The sequence below is a fragment of the Terrapene carolina genome, unplaced genomic scaffold (assembly GCF_002925995.2).
Source record: "Terrapene carolina triunguis isolate 2854851 unplaced genomic scaffold, T_m_triunguis-2.0 Scaffold397, whole genome shotgun sequence".
Lineage (NCBI taxonomy): Eukaryota > Metazoa > Chordata > Testudines > Emydidae > Terrapene > Terrapene triunguis.
In genome coordinates, this window is record NW_020664748.1 from 1,155,789 (window position 1) to 1,170,434 (window position 14,646).

A 14,646-nucleotide genomic window follows, 5' to 3' on the forward strand; every position below is an offset into this window, starting at 1 on the left:
CCCCTTTTTATTTCTAAGCTACCCTCATCATGGGGCACCCCGGAGCAGGGGAGAGGCAGGGCCGGTAGGGCACAAGGGCTGCAGTTCTCCAGGTGGGCTGGGAACTTTAACACAGGGGGAAGAGCAGCGTCCCTGTCTCGTTGCGATTTACACGCTGTTAACTCCGAGCCAGAGCGCACGTGGGGGCACTGCACCTGGCCATGCCCCGGCGAGGGCTCTTGTGCCACCGCAGATCCCGATCGGGCTGCACCAGGCTGCGGCGTCCGTGCCAATGCCGATGGAAGATGTCAGTGAAACCCGGGCGCGAACGTGCAGCAAAGCTGGATTCCACCCGTGTCATAGAGGGTGATAAAGTGCGTCGTGCTGCGAGGCGGCGCACGGGGCAAAGGGGAGCCAGGTTCAGCTGATGCCACTGGGACTTCCATGGAGCGAGAGTGATTATTACAGCCACCAGCCAGCTCGATCGAGATCCTTGCAGACACACCCAGGAGTCGCCCGTGGCCCCAGTTTCCCTCTGCAAGACTCCGAGGGTGGCTCGTCAGATCTCAGTATTACTATCAGTCCGTGGGTGAAAGATCCCACTGCCTGTTCCTTCTGCCGGAGCCCGAGGGCCGTCCCCTCATGGGTTCCAGCTCTGCGGGGGGGCGAGACGCAGCAGATACAGCCGCAGCTCGATTAGAAACCGTGTCCAGGCCCCTGGCTGGTGCCCTGGACCTGATGTGGGGTGGAGGGAGATGGACAGTGCATGTGCAGAATGGAAACCCAAGGCCAGTGCCGCGGTCCCTGGGCAGGCAAGAATTAGCCTCCCTGGGGGAAATTTGAAATCAAGCCTCTCCTATAAATAGCGCTAATCCTCCAGGCTGCATGGAAGGGCAGCACGGAGCAGAGGGACAGGCTGAGCACATCCCGCTCTGTAAACAATCCCAGCCAGTAATTTCTCAGCTTTCCCTCCAGCCAGGCATAGAGGGTCCCGGCCTGCTCCCCACTTACACTGCACCCAGCTTTGCCCTCCAGGGGGAGCGGGACTAGATTTTAGTGGTATTTCAAATCTAAAGCTGTTCGAGTATGGAACTGCCGTGGCAGATGAGTCCCCGCGGGCCGGAGACCACTGGCCTTGCTGGTCAGCTACCCACTGAGCGGTCAGGATCACGGTCCCACCCCCCGACCGCTCAGCCCCGGGCTCTGCTGCGGAGCAGCTCAGGCACAAGCCCTCTCCTGCCTTTGCACGGTGGTAGAATCCGAAGTCTTGGGGCTCAGCCGGAGCAGAGCTCTGCAGTGCCAGCCTAGCGTTCGGGGGCGGGATGGCTCAGAGCGGGAATCCAGCCCCACCTCCGGCTGCAGCACAGCGCCTTGGCCCACGCCGGGAGAGAGACGGCAGCGGCACTAGGCAGCCAGGTGGGATGCTGCCTCCATGTGCCCTAGACTGGATGCATGAAGACAGCTCCCGTTCTCTGCCTACTCCCACCCCTTCGCTTTAAACTGCGGATCAGTCACGCTGTTGGGTTCTACTTCTAACTCCCCCGTCCCGCCCCCCAGACACGGGAGGGGGCAGTACCAAGTCTTTACTCACCGGGTACGTAACAGGGTCCCTTCATGGCATGAGCAGCACCGTGCAATGGGCGGCGGGCAGGGTGAACTCTGCTCGGGCAGCGGTTGGGCGCTTTGAAGGAGTCTCTTTAGCCCCTTTGCATCATGTTTTCACCGAGTCATTTTCAAGTCCCCCTTTGCTTAGCTCTGAAGGCACCTGGTTTCCCAGTGGTTAGTGGGACCCCATTAAAAATACAAGAGTGGCTGCTGGGCGGCCACAAGGCAAAACCCTATGGCAGAGCAATAGCCGTGGGCCCTGCAGGGGGGTTGAGTGACACCTTCTGCTCCTGTTGGCTGTGGCCAGGAGACCCAGGCGTCAGCAGAGTTTTATTGTTTTCCTTGGTTTTCAAAATGGCCTATGCGTCCGTCCCTGGCACTACACCTTGCACGGCTGGTCACCAGCATCTTCGTGCTGCTCCGAGCAAAGCGAGAGCCAACGGTGCTCCAGGACGGGGTGTGTTTCGAAGGGGGGCTGTAACTGTTCTGACATGTAATAAAACCGCTCTTGGGCAGGACAGTCTCTGTCTTAAAAAAAGCTTGAGCTCAAATGTAACAGGAACCTGGGCTACGGGGCCGCGCTGGGCAGATGCTGCCCTCCCAGGAAGGTCAGTCAGCTACGGCACCTCGTGGAGACGTCTTTGAATGGAGCATGTTAGCAGCACTCCCAGCACTATGAAACCCACAGAGCTGCAGCTCACATGGTCAGAGCTGTCTGGCCAAGGGGGCTCCTTCAAGTCTAGCTGGGGGGCTGCCTGACAAGGCTCCATGCCCCAAGGGCCCTGGGCTCGCCCACTGGCCCTGCTCCGGGAGTTAGAGAATGACTCCCCTCCTCACCCGGAGAGGGAAGCACAACTCCTCAGCCAATCCCCAAGGCGGCCGGGCAAGTTTAGGGGCAGATTGTTAATGTGGAGGGCGATTAGCCACTGGAACCAGGGGAGGTGGAGTCGATCTGGTGAGGGCTTCGGAACCAGCTTGCCATGGGTTAGCCAGACACAAGTCACGGGGCGCAATATGGGAGCACGGGGGTGAAACTGCCTGGCCTGGGTCACCTAGGATGATCTGATGGTCCCTTCTGGCCTTTAAATCTATGAATTGCCAACTGTCTCCCCTTTAGGGGGGGCGGAGGGGTTATTCCCTTGCTTCAGCACAGCTGGGGCTATGCAGGTAAGTACCCAGGGATGGACAGAAGGTGCCCCTAGCTCCAGTGATGGCAGAGCAAGTCACTTCAGAAGTCACTCGAGAACTTTGAGGGGGGAGAGATTGAACCTGCCCCTGCAGAGATGCTGCTCAGCACAGACCCGCCGTCCGGGGGCAGAGCCCCACCTGGTTATGAAATCAGTGCGGGACATGGTGCAGCCGTCAGCACTTGTCCAGCTGACGAGCAACTAACCCCCCTTTCCCTTCTGAGCGACTCCATCTCCATGCTCGCTGCCATTTAAATTAACACCAGCTTTGGCCCCACCGTTCGTGTCCCAGAATTAAAACAACCCACAGAGCGGAGCTGTCTAACAATACAGATTTTTTTTTTATTTTTATGCGGAATGTTAGGACTTCATTTCATCGATACCGAGGGGCACTTAAAAGCAGACTTACAAAAATTAAAATAAAATAAAAAGGAGGGTTACAGTTCTCCCATGAATAAATTTACATTTGTTTCCATTCAGCTCTCCAGAGCCAGTGTGACAAGAGAAGGAATCCGACATGACAGAAAAGAAAGGGGGCGGGGGTAGGACGAGTTTGCAGGAGACAGTCCCCAAATGATGCACGGCGGGAACTGCTCCGACCCGCTGACATTGCAACGAATTACAAATAAAATAAATGGGGGCGGGGTGGAGACGGCACAAGGAGATGCCAGAACTGAGGAGTAGGAACAGGTCTGGGTCTCTCTTTAATGACTTCAGAGGGGCAGCCCGCCCCCTGACCTTGCCCCCAGCCTCCCGCACTGCAACGTACACCCCGCACAGCACTTGACCGCTCACAGCGCCACTCAATTCGCCCCTTCCCCCGGGGCCAGGCTAACCCAGACTAGCTTCTGACAAAGCCCAGGCCAGCTCAGGCCAAACGCAACCGACCTCCAGAGCAAGCTGATCCCGTAACCCGGGGCCTGGGATTCTAGGCAGGCTGGATGGGATTTGCTGGCCCTGATAGCCCAGTGCTGGCAGGCAGCCCCACGACCCCCATTCCCCAGGGCTGCCCAGACACAGGCCTGCAGAGAGGGCAGGCGGGAGCACAGCCACCAATCAGCGTTCCCAACACAGACAGAACCTGCCTTAGATCCCATCACCCACGAAGGCATCTTAGATTCCTGCAAACAACCAAGAGGAGAGGCTGGCTGGGCCCGAGGCCTGTAGACAAGATAAAATTCATGACCGTTTCAAGGCACGGTTTAAAAACAGAGGCCAGGCTTGAAAAGATCCCTGGTCCCATTTCAGTAAAAGGGGCTGTGCTGCGGCCGAAACAGCCATGGGCTAGTCATGAAACTAGTCCGAAGGGGCGTTTGGGGTGAGGAGGAAAAGCTCCACTTCACTGACGTGCATCTTAAAGTGGTGTCACCCTACCTGGCAAGTCTGGGGCACCTCACCCTCGGGGGCCACTCGCCCCCCTCGCAGGGGGAAGTGTCAGGCAGGGTTTTAGAATGGCCCATCTCAGCAGGCTCCAGAAACCAAGCCCCAACCCTCATAATCAACAGGGTATGTCAGACAAGGCTACCACGCCAAAGCCAGGAATACGCCTGCTAACTATGGGGATCTAGATCAGGTAGTACATGCAATCTGCCACTAGCCCTGAACCCCACCCGGCTTGTGCTATGCCCTACAGGCAGATCCCAGAATGAAATAGCAGCTGCAAGAGATCACCTTGTCTTCAAACCGATTTGTGCCCACCCAGGAAAAGTCCTGGGGAGTTTTGCCAATAGCTGCAGGAATCATCTTGCAAATCAGAGGGAAGTGTTTCGGGAGAGGATAAGACGCTGGGAAGTACACACATACTGTTTAAAAGGATCCAATCGAGACAATGCATCTGACAAGTGAAAAGCTGAGTTCCCCCCAACTGCTGTGATGAAGGGACACAGGGGAGCGGGCTCGCCTGTGGTTTCATTTAAATGCGTGGACAGTGTGGATTCTCTTGTGTGCTGAGTGTACACTCATGTAGAAAGAATGCAATCTGAACGCGGGAGTCCCTCCCAGCAGAATCAACATGTACTGCCAGGATAACCAAAAGGAGGAGAGACCCAGGGGAAATCCACAATCCTACTCAACATTCCTGGCTCCATTTAAAAAATCAAAAAAAGAAAACCAAAGGAACACACAGACACACACACAGAGGGCAGCTTGTTACGCCTCGGCGAGAGAGAAGTTCTCCTCTTCCTGCGGTTTGCAGATCCAGCTCCCATAGCTCATCTCCTCCAGCGCCCTGAAGAAGTGCCGCTTGGCTCCCTGGTAGGCCCCGGCTGCCTCCTTGGCATCTGAGTACAGCGCAAGGCTCTGCAGGTCTTTGCGGTCAGCCTTGGCACAGAGCTGCTGGAACAGAGCGAATATGCTCCTCTTGGACACGCGGGACACCTCTAGCTTTGGTCTGGAAAGGGGAAGAACACGAACAGAATGAGAACCCCAGGGAATGGCACGGGGCCAAAGGGGCAAACAGCAGCTGGGGATGTAGGGCGTGGTCCTGCAATCAGATCCACGTGGGCAGAGTCTTATGGCAGGATCAGGGCTGTAACAACAAGCAAAGCAATGCAGCAGCCGGGATCTCCAAGTGCTACGCACACAGCAGCCACGCCTTGCAATTCCCAGGGATACCCTCGTACGTGGGCAGAAGGGTAATGGCCACCAGAGATCACCAGCAGAGTCAGGAATAGAACTTAGGAGGCCCATGTGTGGACAGGGCGCTCTCTGGGGCAGCGACTGTCTTTTGCTCTGTGCCTGTTCAGCACAACGGGGCCCCCGCGTGTTGGCGCCTACACAAGCCTGGGCCACAACCGACAAGAACGTTTCACAGGGAAAATCTGCCTCCAAACTTATCTAAACGTTTCTACTCTAGCAACAACGAGCGGCTGCCGCAGTGAAAGCACAGCGCTCCTCCCCTTGTGTGCCATGGCTTCCGTTGGACTTGTCGGCGTGCTCTGGCTACCAGGGCTGGGAAACGAAGGCCCCACTGGCAGGACTGCTCTGTGCGTGGGAGCGATTGGAGCAGCGTGCCGAGTGACTGAGCCTAGCTGTTCTGATTGCGATGAATCCCCGTTTTAGCTGGGGTTGGGGCTCTAGTCCACCAGGTCCTCCCACACCGCAGGAACAGCACGGAGAACCGGCCCCTTCACAAGCTTCCCTAGAGCCTGCCTCTGGCAAGGCTTCAAAGCTCTTCGCTTACCCGTCTACTTTGCCTTTTGTGCCATCCAGGACTTCCACCTCGCTTTCGTCGGCAAGACACCAGTTCACACTCGACTCCTTGGTCTTGCCCGTCTGCCTGGCGGAGTCGTACACGCTAACTCTCCCCACCTAGATGGCCAGAGGGAGACAAGAGGGTTGGCCCAGTGGACAGTGTGGCACATGCACACAGCTGGGAGGGCTGCATGGTTCTCAGCACTGGTAGACGGGTAATGCAGCTGAATCCTCTCACCTGTGGCCCCCACTAGCGACCTGCCAGCTGGAGTGCCCAGCAATTGCTTTGCATTCTAGCTCCCCCACCAGCAAAGCATTTATGTTGTTTCTCAATCTCAGCTACGCCACGCTACCCAATTCAAAGATCGCCCCGTGACAGCCCCTCGAGAGACGGGTCACCGGGGCTCTGGTTAGACCTGGCATGCATGGAATCCGGAGAGTCCACTGAGTCGTGCCCAGGCACCATCGTGTGCACAAAGGTCTCATTAACCATTCACACCTGGCCAGATGTGGCAGTGGGCTGAAAGACAGGGAAGTCCAGAACCAGCCACTATGATATCTCTGTCCTGAACCAGGTCGCTGGGCCCACAAATACCAGAAGGAAGTTAAATTTTCCTGCTACAGCTGGAGGGTGGCAGGTCACTGAGCATTAACCTTCCGGCAGGTAGTCTACCAAGTCACACGAATACAGAATGCACCGGTGCAGACGGCTGGACCCTTGTGCGGAGAGGAGAGAATGGAAACATGGAGAGCTGCCAAGCCTACGGTACCTCGGGATGTTTAACACGATACGGAGCCTGGAGACCTGCTTCAAACGTGCTCCCATCTCTCGACATGCGGCAGCAGATTGCACGTGTCAGGTGACCCTGGCTGAATAGGTAACCTGGGAAAAGACACATGCAGGCATTAGGAAACAGAGCAGCTGCATTGTTAAGGGGCAGGCAGAAATCTGAGAAGATGCACCGCTCTGCTCAGAAAGCCGGAGGCGGAAAAGTTCAGGACAGCAATTTTCCTATCACTAGACACGTCCTTGGTCTTTAACACGTGAAGGGTTCAGTTTTACAGATTCCAACATTTGTGGCCATAAAACATTTACAGGAAACTTCGGTCTCCCCCTCGTCCTCACACATCCAAACCAAGAGCCAAGGAGAAAATCCCCACGGTCCCACGTGTTTCCTAATGGTGCAGCTCTGCTGGAATCAACATTTTAGCCTTCGGTTCCCACGCCCCCCGCTGAATCTCTTTTCCATTACTGCAGTAAGGAGGTTATCTGGCCCTTGGCGTTCGCAGCCTAGCCCCTGAATGCACTGAGTGCGCGCAGGGTTTCGTACCGAGCGTAACGGAGCTGAGGTACACTGGCTGCATGAAATGCGACAGCAGCGCCCCCTGCAAGCCAAGCACATTCCAGCGCAGGATTTTGTCGCTGCAGGACATGGTGCGCAGCCTCTCCCCATGCTGGATCCCATCCCACGTGGGCACAATGTCACTCGACTCCACGGGAATGGTGCCTTCCCCTGTGGGAGAGGAGAGGAAAGAGAATTAGCAAAGAGCCAGCCAGCCCACACGGCTACAAACCCCCCTTCCACCAAGGGCGCACGCCACGCTCCACGAGCTCCCTGAAGCGAACACGCCCACCTCCGAGATGGCACGACCCCACGCTGACAGAGGACAACATGCTCCTGCACCCAGTGCCCTGCTGCCGGTTCTGCTGGGCAAGCTCTCGCACCAAGCAGAGAGAGAGCTGGGTAGCCTAGAGAGAGGCAGGTTTTCACACGGCTGAAGCCCAGTTAGCTTGCGCTTGCAAAGGAGGTCAGTGCCACGTGAGCGTGGGTGCTGGATTCCGACAAAAGCACGGAGGGCGGAGCGTGACTTTCCACCTACACAGCCCCTTGCCCACCCCTTTCACCCATCCTCTGACCCTCTCGGCCTTCGCACACTTGATCCTCAGGCAGCAACAAGCACAAACGGGAGAAAGGCCTGCAGGACATCAATTCCCCAGCGCCTAACCCCGCGGGGGCTCAGACTCCCGGGGATACACGCCAGCTCCCCTCTCCCACCTCCTGCAGCTCTCTGTCCGACACAGGAGAGCGGAGAGTCTGGTCCTTTCCTAGAGAGGTAGCTGCGAAACTCCTAGCCTTTGGCCCCAGGGCTCTGATTCTCCAGATCACGCTACCACGTGGAAGAGCTTAATGGAGCTAAGCCTCCCATCTGGCCAGGGGTTACCAGCAGGGAGCACTTCCCGCAGCGCATCCTCCGTGTGACTGGAAGATACAGACACCGGCACTCTCGGCGCTGCAGCATGCTCGGCGCGAGGGCTCTTGAGGCTTTGCAAGACTCACCATTCTCCACCTTGGTGCGCAGTTTACCCTGCTTGGGATTCTCAAAGAGAGGCTGATGCTGGCTCTGCCCCGCTGTGCTTGCCTGGTCACTGCAGGATTTATCGAAGAGGGCCCCGTCTCCACACGGCGCCGTGCTAGAAGCAAACCAACAGCCCCCGCTGAGTTAGCGTAAACCCAAAGGACATGGAAATAACGCAGGCTATGCCAGACTCCTACGCTGGCTCAGCACGACAGTTACTGCACCAGGGGAGTTTGTTAGTGAGGTTTGCTCTAGTCACTTCCACTCCAGACCTGGCTATACGTGCAGCTTTACCTTTACTTCCCTAGCTCCCGGGGGTGTGGGAGGAGAAATACATTACAGATGTAAAGCCCCTTGAATGCTACAGAAGAGCGAGGTATCATCAGCATCATTCCATGACAGCGTGCACCATGCAGCCCTCTCAGAAAGGCACTGCAACCCCTGCTATCCAGCACCCAACCCTATCGGTACATGGGGACTGGGAAGGTCAGGGGAGAGCCTGGGGCTCATGCCCATCAGAAGACACAGATCAGCTGGGGTAGATCAATGGGGCAGCCCCAGTAAAGGTTAGCAGCGCTCTGCGCCGTGCAGACCTGACGTAGAGGTGAAAGGTAACGTCGTCTTTTATTTTGAGCCTGTTTTCTCCTGCTGACTCAAATATGCTCTGTTCTGTGGAGGAGGGATCGGCGGGATTGTACTTCATCAGCTCGCTGTAGAGAAACCTGGAAACAAACACGCTGGGTCAGAGGATGGCCTCGTTCCAGAGATCAGAACCACCCCAACCCCACACATGACCAGGACAGGCAGTGCCCCAACTGCTGTCTCTGTTGAAAGTGGAAAAGAGGTTCAGTGAAACACGTGATGTGGTTAGCTGTGTCTGTCGGTTCGGGCGCATGAGGGCGGAAAACCCAGGAGAGGTTTCAGCCCAGAAGCCGAGGGCTGACCAAGTAACAGAGATCAAAATCCTCGCAGGTCAGTGGAGAGGGATACTTGTAGGAGAGTACGGAACGCTTACCCGGTTGCTGCTTGCATGTACTCATCCTGTGGGGAAGACGACACCAAGACTGCCAAGCTAGCAGCTTTCCTCAGCACAGAGTTCACTTAAGACGACACAGTCCCGGGGAGGGCTGAGCGCTGGCAGGATCATTTGTAAACCAGTCCTGCGGCTGTACGATCACTGCCTCTTTTATAGCTACTTTGGTCCAAGCGCAGGGGAAACCTTGCGGTTTCTTACACACTGTCAAGGACTAATGGAAAACTGCAGCTTCACAGAGGTGCTTAAAGCAGAGTCTGTGTCGAGACCGTCCCAGCTTTGTACAGTAAGGCAAAGTTCAGCTTGAAACACGTCCCCCTGCTCTCACCTTGAACGGCCTGTGCCGTACGCGAGCTGGCAGAACAGCCTGTCCACCACAGCCCCAGGGATTCATGGGAAGGACAAATCACTAAGAAAGCTGCAGATCACAAGCACACGGTTGCTCTAACTCACCGATCAGCTGGGGACCTGCTCCCATCGTCCCGGGGTGGAGGAACACACCAAGTGTAGTGACAAGCACAGACACAGGTGCAGGCTGTCAGGGAGGGGCTGGTGTTGTTTTGAACGGCTGGATGGGGTACAGATAAGGACTGGAACTAGTCCAGATTCTCGCGCTCGCTATTTATAAGGTGCAATGCTAAATGCATGAGGGAGGAGCGAGCAATCGGGGTTGTGGGACTTAGCTTGGGGAAGCCTTGCCCCGCAGACTGGGCTGGGTTTGTTACCCCCATGGCAAGATTGCACGGATAAGGTTTGATGGTGCAATTCGAACTGGAAGAGCCCAAGCGTGGAGGTTGGATCTGAAGAGATGCTCTGACTCAGAAGACAGTGCTCCATCTTTAGAGCCCTACACGGCTACAAATGGATATCTGCGGATATAAATCGGTATCTGCGGAACCGCAGCGGCGAAAGGAGCAGAATGTGGGGCCGCCGTTGCCAGGAGTCAGCGCCCCGCACCAGCAGCTCCCCCAGCGCGGCGGTACCGGATATAAATATAAAAATGTATATGCGCACAAGGCTCTATCCATCTTGGGCGGAGCAGCGCTGTGCGTGGGTGAGATGGTGCATGGCATTCTGCCTGGTTCTCCGTTGTATTGCACATGAGTGTGGCTGCAATCCGATCCCTCCTAGGGATGGGAAGTACCGCCCGCGGGTCCTGACAAATTGCCAACATGGCAGTAATGTGGGCAACAGTCACACACGACCCTTCCTTGTAAAACACAGTGTCCCTGTGCTTCACAGCCAGATAGATAAAGAGCAAGTGTTGGCAACCACAGCTCCTACGCACCAGTGTTCTCTGCAGAAACTGACACTGGCTGTGCTCCTGGAGAGGGGTCTGCCTGTGAGGCAGAGGTCCGGGGACAATACGAGCAGCTGTGTGTTCCCTTTCGTGCCTTTCTCCCGAGACTCCCTCCAAACACAGAACAAAGATTCCCCCATCCCTCACCTCACGAAGCCTCGTCGGGAAATGATTTCTGCATGGCAGTCATTCACAGTCTCGCCCTTCAGGCTCAGCTCCTCCCCCTTCACGCAGCGATTACCTAGAGGGGGAGGGAGGGAGGGAAAAGTCTCACAATGCCAAAGCACAGGCTCCTCTGAAAAGGCAGTGTTTGATCTCACCAAGCCTTACTGCTCCGGGCTCCTGACCACCACGGCCCCAGTTACCGGGCTCATTATCCGTTAGAAACGAACAGGACAGAATTCTACTCCACACACAAATCACTTGCCTCTTTTTATGAGCAGCACAAATCTAGATCTACCCTGTGTCCCTTCAAACCTGGAGGCCTCATTTGCCCATCCTCTGAGGAGAGGCAAAGCAGTGCCAGCCACCTAAGGAGAGGGGGATTTAGAAATCTAAAGCTGAGGGAAGCCATAGGACCTCGTGCTGTTTGACACCAGGAGGGAAAATCCATGCTCTGATGCACAGGCTAGTGTGTAGCAGTGCAAGCAAAGATTACGAGCGATAGAGCTGAAGGCACGTTCGCTTTGTTTTCTCCTTTTGTAACTAAATCACTGGTGACACCATGTGAACCCTGGGACCGTTCTTTAACCCTGTAGGATACTGAGAGGGGACCGTGTCCCACTCTCCCTGAAGGAGCCCATAGGACTGGCCAGTGCCTACTTCGAGTAAGAAATGTATCTAGCTAGGGAGTCCGAGTTCAATGCATGCTGGAAGTAGTGGCTCATACCCGTGCCAATGCTGACCACAACTCCCAGGCCCTCTTCTCCTCGCCTCATGATGATTGCAGCCAGGATCTTCCGTCCGAGCAGGCTGTGCTGGATGCGAGCAGTGAGGGCATTGAAGCGCTGGTGGCTGAGCATAGCTATCTGATCATGCAGGGTACTGCCGCTCACAGGGAGCTGGAAGGGGGACACAACACCAGCATTGCTAAGAGATCACAGGCAGGTCATTCATTTACGTAAATAAAGAATCAAGAAGGAAGCCAATCAGAAAGACAGCTATTCAGTGGGAGGGTAGAATCCAGAGCACACAAATGCCAAGGGAAAGAGCAGGTGAGTATATAGAGGTGAGTTTGCCATGGGCACAAAAGGCCAATGCAGTTTTGGACTGCAAACGCAGAGATTACCAGGGCGTGGAGGGGACACCTCTTTCGAGAACTCTGCTGTACCCACGCTCAGCTCTGAGCCACACATCAGTGGATAGTCTTGCTTCTGGACAGCGAGGTGCGCTGGGGTGAGGAACAGTCTCCCCAGGGAAGGAGTGGAAACCCCCATCACTGAGAATGTTTAAAACTGAACAGTAAGAAACAATTCTGCCCCAGCTCCCTGGGACTTAGCTAGTAGGACTTCTCTATCACTAGCGCCTAAGGAATTCTTCCTCTGGGTGCTTGCGGGGAGAGTGTATGGTGCGCACCTGGCTGCCTTCTCTGGCCCTGCTCTGAATCCGCTTTTACTAGGCAAGATGTCATCTGCCAGGATCAGTACTGCAGCAGGGAACACACATCTTAGAGATCGCAGATCTCAAAGCAGGACTCAGAATGGCACAGAACTGGGACAGCAATTCTGCCAGTATTAGAGCTTTGTTCACAGCACCTTTGGAGCTGCCGTGCGATATCTGAAGGTGCCACAAGGCGGCGTAAGAATGACTGAACTTGGAATGCGGAATCACATTGTGTGCTCTTGCTCTCACCCACAGGACCATGCTTCAGCTGCTCATGGATCAGAGTTTGGGGCTAGCTCAGTCCAGCACCAGATGCTGGCAGGAGGCAGGGGCAGAGTAGGTGTGTGTCCTACCGGGAGCAGCTCTAGCACATGCCAGGAATGGATAACAGACCCAGCTTGGCTCTACCTTTACAAGTCACCGATCAGCAGGGTGTAGCTCTGGGACAGCGCTCCCAGCAGACTGAACAGCAGGACAAATGACAGCCTAGCTCTGGGGAGAGAGAAATTACCTCTGTGATGCTCAGTCCTTCGGTGCGCTCGGCCTTCTCCGTTTCCCCAATCAGGACTCTGAGTGCTGCATCGGCCGCTTCCTGCTTGCCTTGCTTTTTGTTGTGTGCAGTCACGGCTGGGAACCAACGGCCTCCCACCTTGGCTTGGTAGACAAACCTACAGAGGTAGCAGCAGCATGTCACTGGGAGAGCAATGTTGAAAAACCAAGTGGTTTTTATTTGTACCTGCCAACTGTAGGGAGGCAGATGACGCTCTGACAGTAGCTAGCTCAAATTCACCAGGAATTTGCTATGCTAGGCAGGAGTCTGCGCCTACTTCAGGACGGCCAGACAGTGCCAGTTTTGTCATGGACATTCACAGCCACTTACTTCGGATCGTGAGGCGGTCCCGTCTGATCGATCATTTTGAACTCTGCTGCAAACCCGTTGGAACGGGCGTATTCCAGCAGGCCACTGACGGGATTGGCATTGAGGTATTTGATCAGCTCCCCGATGCCCTTGGCTTTTGCTGCCTTTGACTCATCCGGATTCAGGGGCTGGGCAACAGGCGGATCCAGGGTCGGCTCGCTTGGGACCTCTACGGAGGGCTGTAGAAGAGTTAGACAAGAGGAGCCAGTTAAATAGTTAGGAGTACGTACTACAGCAGGGGAACTGCACACAGTCAGCCTTGGCTACTGCCGGCTGACCCGCCCGGGATAAAATCCTGCTGGAGGGAGGAGTAAAGGGTGCAAGTGTGTCTCTACCTGTTCTGGGAAGAACTGCCCCCCAGCCTCCCCACGGAGGATCTTCACAGCAACCTCAGCTGCCATCTGCTTTGCTCCCTTCTTGCTGTTGGCTATCACCGCGGGGAATGTCTGCTCACCAACCTTCACGCAGTATTTGAACCTGGCAGGATATTACACCATGAGAAGAATGTTAAACCCAGCCGCTTCAGTCTGTTCTTTGCACCAACTCCCAGTTCAAGTCGGGCTAAAGATGCACAAGGAACATTTCCAAGTTATCAGCAGTTTAAGAGCATCAGGATGACTGGATGCTCCAAAAGCACTGGCGTGGCACTGCCATGCATGGTATGCCATGCCAAGGACTGGCCCCTGAGCTCTGAACCTGTCCTTGGGTTGGAGACGCCCAGCCTCCCAGAGGAAGGCATTCCTTGACCTCTTTCTGGGGCGCACAGGGCCTCGGGGGAGCCAGGTCCAGACGTCCCTGAGCAAGATGAGCACTCAAATAACAGTGAAATGTATGGGAACCTGGACAGATGGGGCAACATGGCTGGTTCCTCTGATTGGAGAAGAAATAAAGAGAAGAATCCCTACTTCTCCCCCCAGCCCCCCAATTAACATGATGTGCCATACTTGGGGTCATGGGGTGGTCCCTCCTGAGACAGCAGCTGGAATTCACATGTGCTCCCTGATTTCTGTCCATATTCCATTAATATGCTGATGGGGTTCTTCCCGGAAGACAAGTTGAGCTGTGCCGCTGCAGATGGAGGCTCTGGTTCTGGGCGTGCAGGCTACGGCGAGAAACGCAGAGGCGACAAAAGCACAGATCTCAGCCGAGCTCCCACTCACAGGCTGCTGTTGTCAGGCACTAGCCCAGGGGCTGCAACCTTCTGTCAACTCAGAGATGCTAACTACAGGACAAAGCCAACCCGGCCAAGAGAACGAGCACCACACTGCATCAAGAGCACGGCAGCTTCACAGCTGTGGTTCTGCTTCCGCACCCCTTTGTATACTCATACGAAGCCACTTTTGCGACAAGCAAGAGAAGCGTGGGGCCTTTTATGGAACGTTCCGGCCATTCTGGGCAATACCCAAATAGCACCTGAGCGCGCTAATTCCAGAAAGAGAAAGGCGGGGTGCCCTCCTACAGGCTTGAAACC

At 55.6% G+C, this 14,646-nt stretch overlaps 1 protein-coding gene across 2 annotated transcripts in view; it reads right to left on the reverse strand.

The window, feature by feature from the left end:
* Nucleotides 1–3,089: 3,089 nt before the first annotated feature.
* Nucleotides 3,090–14,646, reverse strand: part of ADAR (adenosine deaminase RNA specific) — a 29,383-nt gene continuing 17,826 nt past the window's right edge. For both annotated transcript variants that reach the window (XM_026658105.2, XM_024203142.3), the window contains exons 4-15: nt 14,120–14,277; nt 13,511–13,652; nt 13,137–13,354; nt 12,768–12,924; nt 11,544–11,715; nt 10,802–10,895; nt 8,915–9,043; nt 8,303–8,436; nt 7,295–7,477; nt 6,734–6,846; nt 5,953–6,080; nt 3,090–5,160 (exon numbers count right to left, since the gene is read on the reverse strand). In XM_026658105.2, the coding sequence (XP_026513890.1) occupies nt 4,920–5,160; nt 5,953–6,080; nt 6,734–6,846; nt 7,295–7,477; nt 8,303–8,436; nt 8,915–9,043; nt 10,802–10,895; nt 11,544–11,715; nt 12,768–12,924; nt 13,137–13,354; nt 13,511–13,652; nt 14,120–14,277 (1,869 nt within the window). In that variant the 3' untranslated portion in view covers nt 3,090–4,919. The remainder of the gene's footprint in view (nt 5,161–5,952; nt 6,081–6,733; nt 6,847–7,294; nt 7,478–8,302; nt 8,437–8,914; nt 9,044–10,801; nt 10,896–11,543; nt 11,716–12,767; nt 12,925–13,136; nt 13,355–13,510; nt 13,653–14,119; nt 14,278–14,646) is intronic.